The 17,332-nt window shown below is 49.8% G+C and overlaps 1 protein-coding gene across 1 annotated transcript; it reads left to right on the top strand.

Annotated features, from left to right (window-relative positions):
• Positions 1–500: 500 nt before the first annotated feature.
• On the top strand, positions 501–9,408 carry rnf214 (ring finger protein 214). Its single transcript, XM_079250971.1, has 6 exons — positions 501–796; positions 4,750–5,012; positions 5,080–5,213; positions 5,291–5,519; positions 5,604–5,813; positions 8,405–9,408. The coding sequence occupies exons 1-6, from the start codon at positions 676–678 to the stop codon at positions 9,146–9,148; spliced, it is 1,701 nt and encodes a 566-aa protein (XP_079107097.1). The 5' UTR covers positions 501–675; the 3' UTR covers positions 9,149–9,408.
• The last annotated feature ends 7,924 nt before the right edge of the window (positions 9,409–17,332 follow it).

Raw genomic sequence — 17,332 nt, 5'->3', positions numbered from 1 at the left:
TATATATATATATATATATATATATATATATATATATATATATATATATATATATATATATATATATACTCCAGAAAGGGTGGGTATATATATATGTATATATATATATATATATATATATATATATATATATATATATATATATATATATATATATATATATATATATATATTTCTTTTGCTGGAGGAACTGAGAGGTGGAGTCTGCAGATTATTTTCACATTGTCTGTTTTTGCAGATCTTTAAGAGTTTAAACAAGTTATCTCTGAACTCACTTTACACAGCATTAGATTGTTCCTGTTCTGTTATCTTGAAAATATCTCCGAAGGTCTGTTTACTAGAGCTAATTTTTATCTGTTGTGCGTTCAATCTTCAAACAATTATATTTCTCCTTCATTAATCACCCTAATTTTGTCATAAGGAACCAACTGGTTTAATAAACGATCTTTGTTCCCGACCTGCATGGAGGATCACGTGTTTCAGTCGGATCATAATAAAAGATACACTTCCGGTTTCCGACAAACTGCTAACGGAGTTTAAAGGCATCAAATATAAAATAAACGTTTTTCAGAAAGTTTTTATGAACCTTCAAAACTCTTTCTGTAATCGCAGTTCGCTAGCAGTCCGCGTGAATGTCGCGTGAGAAAACCTGAAGTTTAATTTTGATCTGTTAGCATGGATGCTAATGGAGCGGCTAGCGTAGATTCTGAGGAAAAAAAGTTCAAAGTTCAGTTTCTAAGTGATGAAGATCTGGATCTGGACATAGACATGGAGCTAGCCAAGATGTCGGTGGAAGGTAAACTGCTGATTTTAACGGGATAAAAGTGGAATTTTGTTATTTTCGAGTTATTTGTGGTAAAAGTTCCTGAAGAAAAAACTGTTGACAAAAATGTTTTATCAGATGTGATTTTTCTTCATTATAATGTGTATAAATGATATTTCTGTTTGTTTGTAGTTATTTTAGAAGCTCAGATGAATAACTTCGGTCATTTTTTAGAAACAAATGTTCATTTTAATGTTTCATGGTCGCCATGTTGCTACGGTGTCTCTGAATGGACAAACTACGTTATGCGCGAAAAGCGCGGCCTCCTGTCTCATTTCAACGGTTTACTTCTGCCTTCTGCGCACGCGCGCCACACACTGGAATGTCTGCGTGAACCGCTCGTCTCGGTCCGATTTGGGGTTCAGGACCAGGATCGTCTCACGCTGCAACTCACACAAATTGGACTTTTAAAAAAAAAAAAAAACGTGTTTCACAAAAAGACATGGAGCTTCACCAGGCCCCGGCGGTCCTGGTGGACTAGTTCCCGGTGGTTTGGATGGACCAGGTCCTGGTGGACCAGATGGACCAGCTCCCGGTGGTTTGGATGGACCAGGTCCTGGTGGTCCGGATGGAACAAGTTTCTTCCCTCCAGGTCCGCCTATCACCCCACAACGGACTTAGTACTCCACTTCCTGTAGGTGGTCGGCTGGAGTCGGAGCAAGACTGGCAGCTGATTAGAACCCGAAGTGACGGCCGCTGTGGGAATCAAACCTGCATCTGCAGGTCTGGAGTCGCCTCGCTGTGCCACTGTTCCGCCTCAACATTCCATGACGCAGCGTGTTTGTCTTCCATCCGTCCAGAAAGATTTACAATTTTTTCATTCATAAAAATATATTATTGAATTTTTTTTATCTTCATCTTCATACCGCTTATCCGGGGTCGGGTCGCGGGGGCAGCAGCCTAAGGAGGGCAGCCCAGACTTCCCTCTCCCCAGCCACATTTGCCAACTCTGCGGGGGGATCCCGAGGCGTTCCCAGGCCAGCCGAGAGATATAATCCCTCCAGTGTGTCCTGGGACTTCCCAACGGGGAGGCGTCCAGGAGGCATCCTGACCAGATGCCCGAGCCACCTCAACTGGTTCCTCTCGATGTGGAGGAGCAGCGGCTCTACTCTGATCTCCTCCCGGATGACCGAGCTCCTCACCCTATCTCTAAGGGAGAGCCCGGCCACCCTGCAGAGGAAACTCATTTCAGCCGCCTGTATACGAGATCTCCTTTCGGTCACGACCCACAGCTCATGACCATAGGTGAGGGTAGGAACGTAGATTGACTGGTAAATCGAGAGCTTCGCCTTCTGGCTCAGCTCATTCTTCACCTTCTCCTCCTTCTGCAGGCGCCACACCGATCCGTCTGTCCATCTCACGCTCCATCCTTCCCTCACTCGTGAACAAGACCCCGAGATATTTAAACTCCTCCACTTGAGGCAGGACCTGACTCCCGACCCGGAGAGGGCAATCCACCCTATTCCGGCTGAGGACCATGGTCTCAGATTTGGAGGTGCTGATTCTCATCCCAGCCGCTTCACACTCGGCCGCGAATCGCTCAAGTGAGAGCTGGAGATCACGACCAGATGAACCTAACAGGACCACGTCATCTGCAAAAAGCAGGGACCCAATCCTGAGGCCACCAAGCCGGATCCCCTCAACACCTCGGCTGCACCTAGAAATTCTGTCCATATAAGTTATGAACAGAATCGGTGATAAACAAATCCGACTTACTACCGGCAATGGAGACCAAGCTCTGACACCTGTCGTACAGGGACTGGACAGCTCGTACAAGGGGGTCCGGTACCCCATACCCCCGGAGTACCCCCCACAGGAGCCCCCGAGGGACACGGTCAAACGCCTTCTCCAGGTCCACAAAGCACATGTAGACTGGTTGGGCAAACTCCCATGCCCCCTCCAGGACCCCAAAGAGGGTATAGAGCTGGTCCACTGTTCCGCGACCAGGACAAAAACCACACTGCTCCTCCTCAATCCGAGATTCAACTATCCGATGGACCCTCCTCTCCAGGACCCCTGAATAGACCTTACCAGGGAGGCTGAGGAGTGTGATTCCTCTGTAGTTGGAACACACCCTCCGGTCCCCCTTCTTAAAAAAGGGGGACCACCACCCCAGTCTGCCAGTCCAGCCCCACAGCGTGTTAACTACCTCAGCGACTTCAGCTCCAGAAATAGGAGAGTCCACCCCTGAGTCCCCTAGCTCTGCTTCCTCATAGTAAGACGTGTTGGTAGGATTGAGGAGGTCTTCGAAGTATTCCCTCCACAGACCCACAACGTCCCGAGTTGAGGTCAGCAGCTCCCCATCGCCGCATGCCGCTTAGCCTGTCGGTCCCCATCAGCTGCCTCCAGAGTCCCACAGGCCAAGAAGGCCCGATAGGACTCCTTCTTCAGCTTGACGGCATCCCTCACTGCTGGTGTCCACCAACGAGTCCTGGGATTACCGCCACGACAGGCACCAACGACCTTGCAGCCACAGCTCCGGCTGGCCGCCTCAGCAATAGAGCCACGGAACACAGCCCATTCGGACTCAATGTCCCCCGCCTCACTCGGGACATGGTTGAAGCTCTGCTGAAGGTGGGAGTTGAAGCTCGCTCTGACGGGGGACTCAGCCAGACGTTCCCAGCAGACCCTCACAACACGTTTGGGCCTGCCAGATCTGACCGGCTTCCTCCCCCACCATCTGAGCCAACTCACCACCAGGTGGTGATCAGTTGAAGCTCCGCCCCGTCTTCACCCGAGTGTCCAAGGCATGTGGCCGCAGGTCTGATGATACGACTACAAAATCGATCATCAAACTGCGGCCCAGGGAATCCTGATGCCAGGTGTACATATGGACACTCTTATGTTGGAACATGGTGTTCGTTATAGACAATCCATGACGAGCACAGAAGTCCAATAACAAAACACCATTTGGGTTCAGAGGGGGGGGGCCATGCCTCCCAATCACTCCCCTCCAGGTCTCACTGTCATTGCCCACGTGAGCATTGAAGTCCCCCAGCAGAACAATGGAGTCCCCAGAAGGAGCACCCTCCAGCACTCCCTCCAAGGACCCCAGAAAGGGTGGGTACTCTGAACTGCTGTTCGGTGCATAAGCACAGACAACAGTCAGGACCCGTCCCCCCACCCGGAGGCGGAGGGAAACTACCCTTTCATCCACCGGGGTAAACCCCAACGTGCAGGCACCAAGCTGGGGGCTGATGAGAATGCCCACACCTGCTCGGTGCCTCTCACCATGAGCAACTCCAGAGTGGAAGAAGGTCCAGCCCTTCTCGAGGGTACTGGTTCCAGAGCCCAAGCCATGCGTCGAGGTGAGTCCAACTATATCTAGCCGGAACCGCTCAACCTCACGCACAAGCTCAGGCTCCTTCCCGACCAGAGAGGTGACGTTCCACGTCCCTAGAGCCAGCTTCTGCAGCCGGGGATCGGACCGCCAGGGTCCCCGCCCCTTGCTGCCGCCCAGCTCACATTGCACCCGACCCCTACGGCTCCTCCCGCAGATGGTGAGCCCACGGGAGGTGGGGCCCATGTAACCCTTTCGGGCTGAGCCCGACCGGGCCCCAGGGGCGAAGGCCCGGCCACCAGACGCTCGCTCTCGTACCCCACCTCCAGGCCTGGCTCCAGAGGGGGGCCCCGGTAACCCGCGTCCGGGCAAGGGAACATTTATGCCCAGGTTTGTGGTCTTCATAGAGGTCTTTGAGCCGTACTTGGTCTGGTCCCTCCCCTAGACACCTGTTTGCCATGGTGACCCTACCAGGGGCATAAAGCCCCCGACAACATAGCTTCATGACACACAAACCCCTCCACCACGATAAGGTGACGGCTCATGGAGGGAATTTTTTTTATTTCTAAAATTTTTCAATTTTTATTTTTTTAATAGTTTTGTTTTTAAATATCAAAACTACTAATTTGCTCACCTCTCTTGCCAGACCAGGTCCAGAACCAGATCCAGGACCAGGTCCAGAACCAGATCCAGGATCAGGCTGTCCAGACGGACAACAACCGGACCGAGTGCGGCGCCAACACGCAGCCAGACTGGGAGAAGGAGGCGGCGGTCATGCTGGAGCTGATCTGCAGCCTGCAGGAGGAGCACGGTCGTCTGGTGAAGAAGCAGCAGGAGGCAACGGAGGTTCAGGAGAAGCACAAGCAGCAGCTGCAGAAGAAGAAGGAGGACGCCACTCGGCAGCACCAGGTGAGTGGGGGGCGGGGCGGTTCTGGCGGGGGCGGTTCTGGACCCGGACTCAGCGGTGTGTTTTCAGGCTCTCCTGGAGAAACTGGAGTCTCTTCGGGTCAAACTGCAGCTGAACAACAGCAAGGCCTCCAGGAAGAACTTCCAGAGCAAGAAACTGGAAATGACATCAGAGAGGAGCAGAGCGGAGGAGGAGAGGAGCAGGTGAGGGGGCGGGGGGGGGGGGGGGCACACCTGGACTTCACCAGAACCAGAAAGTTACTTCCTCTTCCTGCCTTCAGGTTGGCCAAGGAGTCGGAGGAGAGCGAGCGGAGGATGGCGGCGTTCACCGAGGAGCAGAGTGAGGAGCAGAGGAGGTGGAGGGAGGAGCTGGAGGAGCTGAAGCAGGAGATGGAGAAGGTGAGGAAGGAGGCGCAGGAGGCCCAGCTTCAGGCTCTGAAGGATGAGATCGTCGCCGTGGAGAAGCAGCGAGACAACGCCATGAGTCGCATCGAGGCCTGGCTGAAGGAGGTACGACCAATCACGGCTCAGTTTCCCACCTGGCAGCCAATCAGGTGTCAGAAATGTGATCGGTGCGGTCTTGGCTCGTTGCAGGTGTCCCAGTACCTGAACGCTCTCCAGGTGGAGTTTCCTCACCAGTTCCACGACGAGAAGCTCAACTGGGAGAAGAAGGAAGGTCTGGTTCGGAAGAGCCGAGCCGAGCTCCAGAACCGCTTCCAGGAGGTTCTGCAGCAGCTGCAGCAGGGTCGGGAGTTGGAGTCTCTGCCCCGGATCAACGTCCCGACTCTTCCGCAGGTTCCCATGGTGAGATAATCCGCGTCAGGTCTGGATCCGGTTCGGGTCTGGATCTGCTCCTAGTCTGGATTTGGTTCAGGTCTGGGTCCCGGTCCCGGTCTGGATTCGACTCAGGTCCAGGCCTGAATCTGTTCCGTTTGTTGTCCGGATCCAGTCCTCCAAGCCCGATGTCCTGAAGGTTTTCCCTGCTCCAACACGCCTGATTAATCAACCAGTCATTGTGCAGAACTTCATAGGTTGTTGGGTCCATTTAGTCGGAACCAGGTGTTTTGGAGCAGGAAAGCCAGAAAAGCTTCTGGAAAATTTTTCAGTTGTAGATAAACGACGACCTTAGCATGTCGTTGTGTTGTCTGTAGCTGACCATGCGTGTCCTGACCCGTGTCTTGTTGCGTGTCCCGAGACGTGTCTTGTCGCGTGTCCCGAGACGTGTCTTGTTGCGTGTCCCGACCCGTGTCCCGAGACGTGTCTTGTTGCGTGTCCCGAGACGTGTCTTGTCGCGTGTCCCGAGACGTGTCTTGTTGCGTGTCCCGACCCGTGTCCCGAGACGTGTCTTGTTGCGTGTCCCGAGACGTGTCTTGTTGCGTGTCCCGAGACGTGTCTTGTCGCGTGTCCCGACCCGTGTCCCGAGACGTGTCTTGTTGCGTGTCCCGAGACGTGTCTTGTTGCGTGTCCCGACCCGTGTCTTGTTGCGTGTCCCGAGACGCGTCTTGTTGCGTGTCCCGAGACGCGTCTTGTCGCGTGTCCCGAGACGCGTCTTGTCGCGTGTCCCGAGACGTGTCTTGTCGCGTGTCCCGACCCGTGTCCCGAGACGTGTCTTGTTGCGTGTCCCGAGACGTGTCTTGTTGCGTGTCCCGAGACGCGTCTTGTTGCGTGTCCCGAGACGCGTCTTGTCGCGTGTCCCGAGACGCGTCTTGTCGCGTGTCCCGACACGTGTCCCGAGACGCGTCTTGTCGCGTGTCCCGAGACGCGTCTTGTCGCGTGTCCCGAGACGCGTCTTGTCGCGTGTCCCGAGACGTGTCTTGTTGCGTGTCCCAATGCGTGTCCCGACGCGTGTCCCAATGCGTGTCCCGACGCGTGTCCCGAGACATGTCTTGTTGCGTGTCCCGACCCGTGTCCCGACCCGTGTCCCGACGCGTGTCCCGAGACGTGTCTTGTTGCGTGTCCCGACCCGTGTCCCGACGCGTGTCCCGACCCGTGTCCCGACCCGTGTCCCGACGCGTGTCCCGACCCGTGTCCCGACCCGTGTCCCGACGCGTGTCCCGACCCGTGTCCCGACGCGTGTCCCGACCCGTGTCCCGACGCGTGTCCCGAGACGTGTCTTGTTGCGTGTCCCGACCCGTGTCCCGACGCGTGTCTCGAGACGTGTCTTGTTGCGTGTCCCGACCCGTGTCCCGACGCGTGTCTCGAGACGTGTCTTGTTGCGTGTCCCGACCCGTGTCCCGACGCGTGTCTCGAGACGTGTCTTGTCGCATGTCCCGAGACGTGTCTTGTTGCGTGTCCCGACCCGTGTCCCGACGCGTGTCCCGAGACGTGTCTTGTTGCGTGTCCCGACCCGTGTCCCGACGCGTGTCCCGAGACGTGTCTTGTTGCGTGTCTCGACCCGTGTCCCGACGCGTGTCCCGAGACGTGTCTTGTTGCGTGTCCCGACCCGTGTCCCGACGCGTGTCCCGAGACGTGTCTTGTTGCGTGTCTCGAGACGTGTCTTGTCGCGTGTCCCGAGACATGTCTTGTTGCGTGTCCCGACGCGTGTCCCGAGACGTGTCTTGTTGCGTGTCTCGAGACGTGTCTTGTCGCGTGTCCCGAGACATGTCTTGTTGCGTGTCCCGACCCGTGTCCCGACGCGTGTCCCGACCCGTGTCCCGACGCGTGTCCCGAGACGTGTCTTGTTGCGTGTCCCAATGCGTGTCCCGACCCGTGTCCCGACGCGTGTCTCGAGACGTGTCTTGTTGCGTGTCCCGACCCGTGTCCCGACGCGTGTCTCGAGACGTGTCTTGTCGCATGTCCCGAGACGTGTCTTGTTGCGTGTCCCGACCCGTGTCCCGACGCGTGTCCCGAGACGTGTCTTGTTGCGTGTCCCGACCCGTGTCCCGACGCGTGTCCCGAGACGTGTCTTGTTGCGTGTCTCGACCCGTGTCCCGAGACGTGTCTTGTTGCGTGTCCCGACCCGTGTCCCGACGCGTGTCCCGAGACGTGTCTTGTTGCGTGTCTCGAGACGTGTCTTGTCGCGTGTCCCGAGACATGTCTTGTTGCGTGTCCCGACCCGTGTCCCGACGCGTGTCCCGAGACGTGTCTTGTTGCGTGTCTCGAGACGTGTCTTGTCGCGTGTCCCGAGACGTGTCTTGTTGCGTGTCCCGACCCGTGTCCCGACGCGTGTCCCGAGACGTGTCTTGTTGCGTGTCTCGAGACGTGTCTTGTCGCGTGTCCCGAGACATGTCTTGTTGCGTGTCCCGACCCGTGTCCCGACGCGTGTCCCGAGACGTGTCTTGTTGCGTGTCCCGAGACATGTCTTGTTGCGTGTCCCGAGAGGCGTCTTGTCGCGTGTCCCGACACTCGTCTTGTTGCGTGTCCTGAGTAAAGTTCCGTGTTTTTTCCTCCAACAGGCGGACCTGAGGTTCAACCAGGTGATGCAGTCTCTGGCTCCGCCCCCTTTCACAGCCCCTCCCCCTAACCACCCCTTCCCTCCGCAGAGACACCCCCACTATTACATGCCTCGACAGCGCCCCCCCCCTCCTCACCAACCCCACTTCAGAGGCTCCTTCCACCCCCCACCCCCCCACTATTTCCATCCTCCCCCCCCTCCCCACTTCCACGTCAGACCTCCAGTGAGGGTGACCCCCCCTCCCAGCCTGTCCCCCTCCCCTCCCGCTCAGCCGGTGGCCCCCTCCCCCCCTCCCCCCGCAGCCCCCACCGCGTCTGCTGGGAAACTGGACAAAGTCCTGGAGAAACTGGGCAGCAGATTCCCACAATGCAACAGGGCTCAGCTGACGTCGCTGCTGCAGCAGGTGAAGAGTTCCCGCGGTACGCTGGCGGGGATGTCCATGGAGGACGTGGTGGAGCAAGTGGGCTTCAAGCTGTCCCAGGCCGAGAGGGCGGCCCCGGGGCCCATCCAGAGGCCTCTGCCTCCGGGGCCCATCCAGAGGCCGACCCCCCCGCTGCAGAGAGCCCCCGCCGCCGCGGTGGGTGGGGCCTCCGGGGCCCGGAAGCTCTGCCTCATGTGCCAGAACCACGTGGACCCGGAGAGCCGGCACCAGCTGAGCTGCTCCCACACCATCCACAAGGACTGCATCCAGATGTGGCTCCAGTCCAGCAGGAACAACTCCTGCCCCTTCTGTCCCGGGAAGTGATGAGCGCCCGGAGCTGGCCCGGGGGGGTCCAGTGGTGTTCCCGCTGAGGTTCGGACTCGGAATGGTTCCGCTTCCTGGAACCCAGAGAGTTCTGTATGTCTTCTGTTTGCAAATAAAGTTTTCTAAGTGAAATAAAAAAAATTTGGGGATTCCTCCTGATCCGCCTCGGCGTTCCTGGTCCGGCCAGACGAATGGATTTATAAAACTCTTTCCGACGACAACTGACAGAAAACATTCGGGCTGTAACGATATGCTTTTGATCCAATTTGATCCGATTCTGATTTTTTGGGTGCCGATTCGATTTAAATTGTGATTCTCACAATTCTTCGATATTTCTCATTTTTGGAGATTAAAAACAAAATAAATGTAAAAAAATTTTTTGTATGTCATTTTTCTTGATTTCAGTTGGTTATAAAAAACCCAGCAGCCAGACCATCATTTTGCTGCTGTAATGCCTAAGTCGACAAGTGGAAAGATTAAAAAAAAAAAAAAAAAGACGAAAAAATTTATCATAGATTTTGATTTGGAAAAAATCAATTTCTTTTAACAAAAAATCGGTTTTAAAATTGTCAAGGAAAAAAAATCCAGATTTTTCGATTTGATTTTTCCACCCCTAGAAAATAATTCCAACAATAGATAAAACAATTAAACAAAGCGGAAGAGGTGAACCCGTGGAGCAGCTCAGACGTCGTTTAAAAGGATTTAAAATGGACCCTGACCAGAACAGCAGGATTAACGTGTTCCCGTTAGCAGACTCTCTCCTGCTGCAGACCGGACAAACATGTCTGGGTGACGCTAAATCGTAAATGGACTTGTACTTCTATAGCGCTTTTCTAGTCATACAGACCACTCAAAGCGCTTTACACTACTTGTCACATTCACCCATTCACACACACACTCATTCTACACACTCATACCCCGATAGGCACATCGGGGGGCAGTTTGGGGTTCAGTGTCTTGCCCTAGGACACTTCGGCATTTCAGGGGAAGCCTGGAATCGATCCCTCAACTTAAGCTGAAGGACAACTGCTCTTCCTCCTGAGCTACAGCCGCCCCACAACGCCCTAAGAGCGTTGCAGCAGTTATAAAGACATGAATTCCAGTTTAGAAGTCCTGCCTTGGAAGATGTTCGGCCTTTCCCAGTTGGAAACCTCCAGGTTAACCACTGCACTGGTCTGCCAGTCTGGTTTAAAACCAGTCCAGTTTCAGTCCAACATGGCGGCAGCAGGTTTACAGTACAGTGCCAGAAGGCCCTGATCTGCAGGAGGATCCACCAGCGTGGCGGGATGAGGAAGATTCTGACCTCATGCAGACGGTTAAAAGGGTTACGTTGGGAATCAGAGCCCTTATCAGGGACATAAACCCGGGTGTCACCGGCGTAGAGACGGAGGAACAGCCGCGTTTCCTGATGACCGACCGACGGGATGGAGGTACGATGATTCAGCTCAAGACGAGACGGGGGTTCCCGACTCTTCTGCAGATCCGATCTGGACTCCAATCCCCTCATTGGAAACGGAAGTAGTTTTTTTTCGGACATTTTTCGTCCCGTTGCTGAATGAGGCCGCAGATGAAGCTCGGACGTTCCCGTTAAACATGTTCTGCAGATTTATTGGAGCTCTTCTCTCTGTGTGGCGTGTTGGTGGCGGGGGGGGTGGGATCTCCGGGGTTATTGTGATTCTCGCTGTGTCTCCAGTGTTTCCTGCTACAGCTCTGTCGTGTGTGATTTACAGGCCGTTGGACAAACAAGCGTCATTACTGCAAACATAGGACTGACTGCTCCCACACTGTGGACCGCGGGGGCCCTGAAGAGGCAGCCGGAGGACCCTTCAGCCAAACGAGGGGCTTTTATTTGACTGAGTCATTCAGACAGAGATAATGGACAGAGACGGAGAGATCGGAGGTTTCAGCCCCAGTTTGCCGTAAAACGATGGAAAACGTCTGGTTCACATTTACATGCTGCTTCTCCGTAATGAAGCCCACAGAGTCTCGTTGTCCTAAGCGTAGAGACGAGGTGGCTTTAGCGCCCCGCGGCGCTTCACACTCAAGTCATGAAACACAAAGATTGTCTTCCTGTAAGATAAAGTGTTTTGTCATGAATTTACGAAGAAAATTTATTTTTACTATTTGGTCGTGTTTTGGTGACGATGCCCTCAGAGCTCGATTCGACTTCCAGCCTGTCGGTCGCCAAGGTTGCAGTTTGGTGCACCAACGTTGAAAACATGGACGCCTCGGAGACGAAGAAGAACATAAAGACATCAGAGACGTAGGAGAAGACAACGAAGACAAAGGAGGACGAAGACGACAAAGACGAAGGAGGACGAAGACGGAGGACGAAGACGACAAAGGAGAAACGAAGAACATGAAGATGGAAAAAAAAAAGACACAAAAATGATGACGATGATGGCGAGAACAGCGAAGAGAAAGAAGCTCCAACAGAACCACTTGGCAGACGGACCGTCAGGAACACGTTGGTCCAGATCCAGAAACCCCAGACTGGATCATGGCGAGAGAAAGAGAGGTTACCATGGAGAGACAAGGTCTCCTAGAACCCCGGACATAAAACGGTACGAGACCAAAAAGGTGGATCCGGGTCACCTGGGCCGGACTTTACTGATGGCGTCAAATAAGTCCAGGGTTTGGTCCGGATTCCAGTACAGGTTCCGGTCCAGGGTCTGGTCTGCGTTCCAGTACAGGTTCCGGTTCAAGGTCTGGTCCGGGTTCCAGTACAGGTGCCGGTCCAGGGTCTGGTCTGGGTTCCAGTACAGGTTCCGGTTCAAGGTCTGGTCCGGGTTCCAGTACAGGTGCCGGTCCAGGGTCTGGTCTGGGTTCCAGTACAGGGTCTGGAGATTACAGAAACCTCTGAACCAGGGATCAGTTCCGGACCGCTGGAACCAGACCCCTGCGGGGTTTTAGGGTTTCCTGCTGCAACACACTTGACAAAATGTTGCAGAATAATTGTACCCAGGTGTGTTCCAGCGGGAAAACCCGCAGGACGGTGGCTGAAGCGGTCCAGAGATGGTGATGCCGGATGTAGCGCCGGCGGTCTTACGGACTGGGAACCAGGCGCTGAAACAGATTCATCGTTATCTTTGGCAAACAGGAACTTTTTCTGGAGATCATTTTAAAATGATGAGGCTGAAAAAGCTGTGCAGTGTGGCCCTTCTCAGCTTCTGTGCGATAAAATACCTCGTTGGATCAATGAAATCTAGAATTCTGGCGGGAAAAGGGGTCCTGGATCCTGGGAGAATTTAAACCTGGAATAATGTTGGAAGGTTTAGAAAAGAATCCAATGCCAGTCGAGACGTAGGAATGCTAAACTGAACCAGTTTAATGAGCTGAAACTGGAGCTTTTCCTCCACCGATGTCAATGGTTTTACTGGTTTGAGACAGGGTTATACTGGTTTGAGACAGTTTTACTGGTTTGAGACAGTTATACTGGTTTGAGACAGTTATACTGGTTTGAGACAGTGTTTTACTGGTTTGAGACAGTGTTTTACTGGTTTGAGACAGGGTTTTACTGGTTTGGGACAGAGTTTTACTGGTTTGAGGCAGTTTTACTGGTTTGAGACAGGGTTTTACTGGTTTGAGACAGGGTTTCACTGGTTTGAGACAGGGTTTTACTGGTTTGGGACAGAGTTTTACTGGTTTGAGGCAGGGTTTTACTGGTTTGAGACAGTTTTGCTGGTTTGAGACAGGGTTTTACTGGTTTGAGACAGTGTTTTACTGGTTTGACACATGGTTATACTGCTTTGAGACAGTGTTTAACTGGTTTGATACAGAGTTTTACTGGTTTGAGACAGAGTTTTACTGGTTTGAGACAGAGTTTTACTGGTTTGAGACATGGTTATACTGGTTTGAGACAGTTTTACTGGTTTGAGACAGGGTTTCACTGGTTTGAGACATGGTTTTACTGGTTTGAGACAGGGTTTTACTGGTCTTAGACATGGTTTTACCAGTCTGAGACATGGTTTTAGTGGTTTGAGACAGAGTTTAACTGGTTTGTCACAGTTTTACTGGTTTGAGACAGTTTTACTGGTTTGATACAGAGTTTTACTGGTTTGAGACAGTTTTACTGGTTTGATACAGAGTTTTACTGGTTTGAGACAGGTTATACTGGTTTGAGACAGGGTTTTACTGGTTTGAGACATGGTTATACTGGTTTGAGACAGGGTGTCACTGGTTTGAGACAGGGTTTTACTGGTCTTAGACATGGTTTTACCAGTCTGAGACATGGTTTTAGTGGTTTTAGACAGAGTTTTACTGGTTTGAGACAAAGTTTAACTGGTTTGTGACAGTGTTACTGGTTTGAGACAGTTTTACTGATTTGAGACAGTGTTTTACTGGTTTGATACTGAGATTTACTGGTTTGAGACATGGTTATACTGGTTTGAGACAGTTTTACTGGTTTGACAGTGTTTTATGGTTTGAGACATGGTTATACTGGTTTGAGACATGGTTATACTGGTTTGAGACAGTTTTACTGGTTTGAGACAGGGTTTTACTGGTTTTAGACATGGTTTTACTGGTTTGAGACATGGTTTTACTGGTCTGAGACATGGTTTTACTGGTTTGAGACAGAGTTTTACTGGTTTGAGACAGAGTTTAACTGGTTTGTCACAGTTTTACTGGTTTGAGACAGTTTTACTGTTTGATACAGAGTTTTACTGGTTTGAGACAGGTTTTTTACTGGTTTGAGACAGGGTTTTACTGGTTTGAGACATGGTTATACTGGTTTGAGACAGTTTTACTGGTTTGGGACAGGGTTTCACTGGTTTGAGACAGGGTTTTACTGGTTTTAGACATGGTTTTACTGGTTTGAGACATGGTTATACTGGTTTGAGACAGTTTTACTGCTTTGATACAGTGTTTTGCTGGTTTGAGACAGGGTTTTACTGGTTTGAGACAGTGTTTTACTGGTTTGAGATATGGTTATACTCGTTTGAGACAGTTTTACTGCTTTGAGACAGTGCTTTACTGGTCTGAAACATGGTTTTACTGGTTTGAGACAGGGTTTTACTGGTTTGAGACATGGTTTTACTTGTCTGAAACATGGTTTAACTGGTTTGTCACAGTTTTACTGGTTTGAGACAGTTTTACTGATTTGATACAGAGTTTTACTGGTTTGAGACAGGTTTTTACTGGTTTGAGACAGGGTTTTACTGGTTTGAGACATGGTTATACTGGTTTGAGACAGTTTTACTGGTTTGAGACAGGTTTTTACTGGTTTGAGACAGGGTTATACTCGTTTGAGACAGTTTTACTGCTTTGAGACAGTGTTTTACTGGTCTGAAACATGGTTTTACTGGTTTGAGACATGGTTTTACTGGTCTGAGACATGGTTTTACTGGTTTGAGACAGAGGTTTACTGGTTTGAGACGGAGTTTAACTGGTTTGTCACAGTTTTACTGGTTTGAGACAGTTTTACTGATTTGAGACATGGTTATACTGGTTTGAGACAGTTTAACTGGTTTGAGACAGGTTTCACTGGTTTGAGACAGGGTTTTACTGGTTTGAGACATGGTTATACTGGTTTGAGACAGGTTTTTACTGGTTTGAGACAGGGTTTTACTGGTTTGAGACATGGTTATACTGGTTTGAGACAGTTTTACTGGTTTGAGACAGTGTTTTACTGGTTTGAGACAGTGTTTTACTGGTTTGAGACAGTTTTACTGCTTTGAGACAGTGTTTTACTGGTTTGAGACAGTTTTACTGCTTTGAGACAGTTTAACTGGTTTGTGACAGTTTTACTGGTTTGAGACAGGGTTTTACTGGTTTGAGACAGAGTTTAACTGGTTTGAGACAGTTTTACTGGTTTGAGACAGTGTTTTACTGGTTTGAAACAGGGTTTTACTGGTTTGAGACAGTTTCACTGGTTTGAGACGGTGTTTTACTATTTTGAAAAAGGGTTTTACTGGTCTGAAACATGGTTTTACTGGGTTGAGACATGGTTATACTGGTTTTAGACTGTTTCACTGCTTTGAGAGAGTGTTTTACTGGTTTGAGACAGTTTTACTGGTCTGAGACATGGTTTCACTGGTTTGAGACAGAGTTTCACTGGTTTGAGACAGTTTAACTGGTTTGTGACAGTTTTACTGGTTTGAGACAGGGTTTTACTGGTTTGAAACAGGGTTTTACTGGTTTGAGACAGGGCTTTACTGGTTTTAGACATGGTTTTACTGGTTTGAGACATGGTTTTACTGGTCTGAAACATGGTTTTACTGGTTTGAGACAGAGTTTAACTGGTTTGAGACAGAGTTGAACTGGTTTGAGACAGGTTTACTGGTTTGTGACAGGGTTTTACTGGTTTGAGACAGTGTTTTACTGGTTTGAGACAGTTTAACTGGTTTGTGACAGTGTTTTACTGGTTTGAGACAGGGTTTTACTGGTTTGAGACATGGTTTTACTTGTCTGAAACATGGTTTTACTGGTTTGAGACAGTTTTACTGGTTTGAAACAGTTTCACTGGTTTGAGACGGTGTTTTACTATTTTGAATAAGGTTTTTAATGGTCTGAAACATGGTTTTACTGGGTTGAGACATGGTTATACTGGTTTTAGACTGTTTCACTGCTTTGAGACAGTGTTTTACTGGTTTGAGACAGTTTAACTGGTTTGTGACAGTTTTACTAGTTTGAGACAGGGTTTTACTGGTTTGAGACATGGTTTTACTTGTCTGAAACATGGTTTTACTGGTTTGAGACAGAGTTTAACTGGTTTGAGACAGAGTTTAACTGGTTTGAGACAGTTTTACTGGTTTGAGACAGTGTTTTACTGGTTTGAAACAGGGTTTTACTGGTTTGAGAGTGTCACTGGTTTGAGACGGTGTTTTACTATTTTGAAAAAGGGTTTTACTGGTCTGAAACATGGTTTTACTGGGTTGAGACATGGTTATACTGGTTTTAGACTGTTTCACTGCTTTGAGAGAGTGTTTTACTGGTTTGAGACTGTTTTACTGGTCTGAGACATGGTTTTACTGGTTTGAGACAGAGTTTCACAGGTTTGAGACAGTTTAACTGGTTTGTGACAGTTTGACTGGTTTGAGACAGGGTTTTACTGGTTTGAAACAGGGTTTTACTGGTTTGAGACAGGGTTTTACTGGTATGAAACAGAGTTTTACTGGTTTGAGACTGATTTTTACTGGTTTGAGACAGGGTTTTAAAGGTTTTAGACATGGTTTTACTGCTTTGAGACATGGTTTTACTGGTCTGAAAAATGGTTTTACTGGTTTGAGACAGTGTTTTACTGGTTTGAGACAGAGTTTTACTGGTTTGAGACAGAGTTTTACTGGTTTGAGACAGTTTAACTGGTTTGTGACAGTTTTACTGGTTTGAGACAGTTTCACTGGTTTGAGACGGTGTTTTACTATTTTGAAAAAGGGTTTTACTGGTCTGAAACATGGTTTTACTTGGTTGAGACATGGTTATACTGGTTTGAGACAGTTTTACTGGTTTGACACAGTGTTTTATGGTTTGAGACATGGTTATACTGGTTTGAGACATGGTTATACTGGTTTGAGACAGTTTTACTGGTTTGAGACAGGGTTTTACTGGTTTTAGACATGGTTTTACTGGTTTGAGACATGGTTATACTGGTTTGAGACATGGTTATACTGGTTTGAGACAGTTTCACTGGTTTGAGACAGGGTTTTACTGGTTTTAGACATGGTTTTACTGGTTTGAGACATGGTTATACTGGTTTGAGACAGTTTTACTGCTTTGATACAGTGTTTTGCTGGTTTGAGACAGGGTTTTACTGGTTTGAGACAGTGTTTTACTGGTTTGAGATATGGTTATACTCGTTTGAGACAGTTTTACTGCTTTGAGACAGTGCTTTACTGGTCTGAAACATGGTTTTACTGGTTTGAGAAAGGGTTTTACTGGTTTGAGACATGGTTTTACTTGTCTGAAACATGGTTTAACTGGTTTGTCACAGTTTTACTGGTTTGAGACAGTTTTACTGATTTGATACAGAGTTTTACTGGTTTGAGACAGGTTTTTACTGGTTTGAGACAGGGTTTTACTGGTTTGAGACATGGTTATACTGGTTTGAGACAGTTTTACTGGTTTGAGACAGGTTTTTACTGGTTTGAGACAGGGTTATACTCGTTTGAGACAGTTTTACTGCTTTGAGACATTGTTTTACTGGTCTGAAACATGGTTTTACTGGTTTGAGACATGGTTTTACTG

This window comes from Telmatherina bonti (assembly GCF_933228915.1).
Source record: "Telmatherina bonti genome assembly, chromosome: 13".
NCBI lineage: Eukaryota > Metazoa > Chordata > Actinopteri > Atheriniformes > Telmatherinidae > Telmatherina > Telmatherina bonti.
This window is presented reverse-complemented; position numbering and strand designations above follow the sequence as displayed.

What these genes read in the sequence shown, in the direction of transcription:
- rnf214 (XM_079250971.1), top strand. Translation starts at nt 676, where the DNA reads ATGGATGCTAATGGAGCGGCTAGCGTAGATTCTGAGGAAAAAAAGTTC. An exon ending in AGCCAAGATGTCGGTGGAAG is followed by an intron (nt 797 to 4,749) that starts GTAAACTGCTGA and finishes CTCTCTTGCCAG; the next exon opens with ACCAGGTCCAGAACCAGATC. An exon ending in ACGCCACTCGGCAGCACCAG is followed by an intron (nt 5,013 to 5,079) that starts GTGAGTGGGGGG and finishes GTGTGTTTTCAG; the next exon opens with GCTCTCCTGGAGAAACTGGA.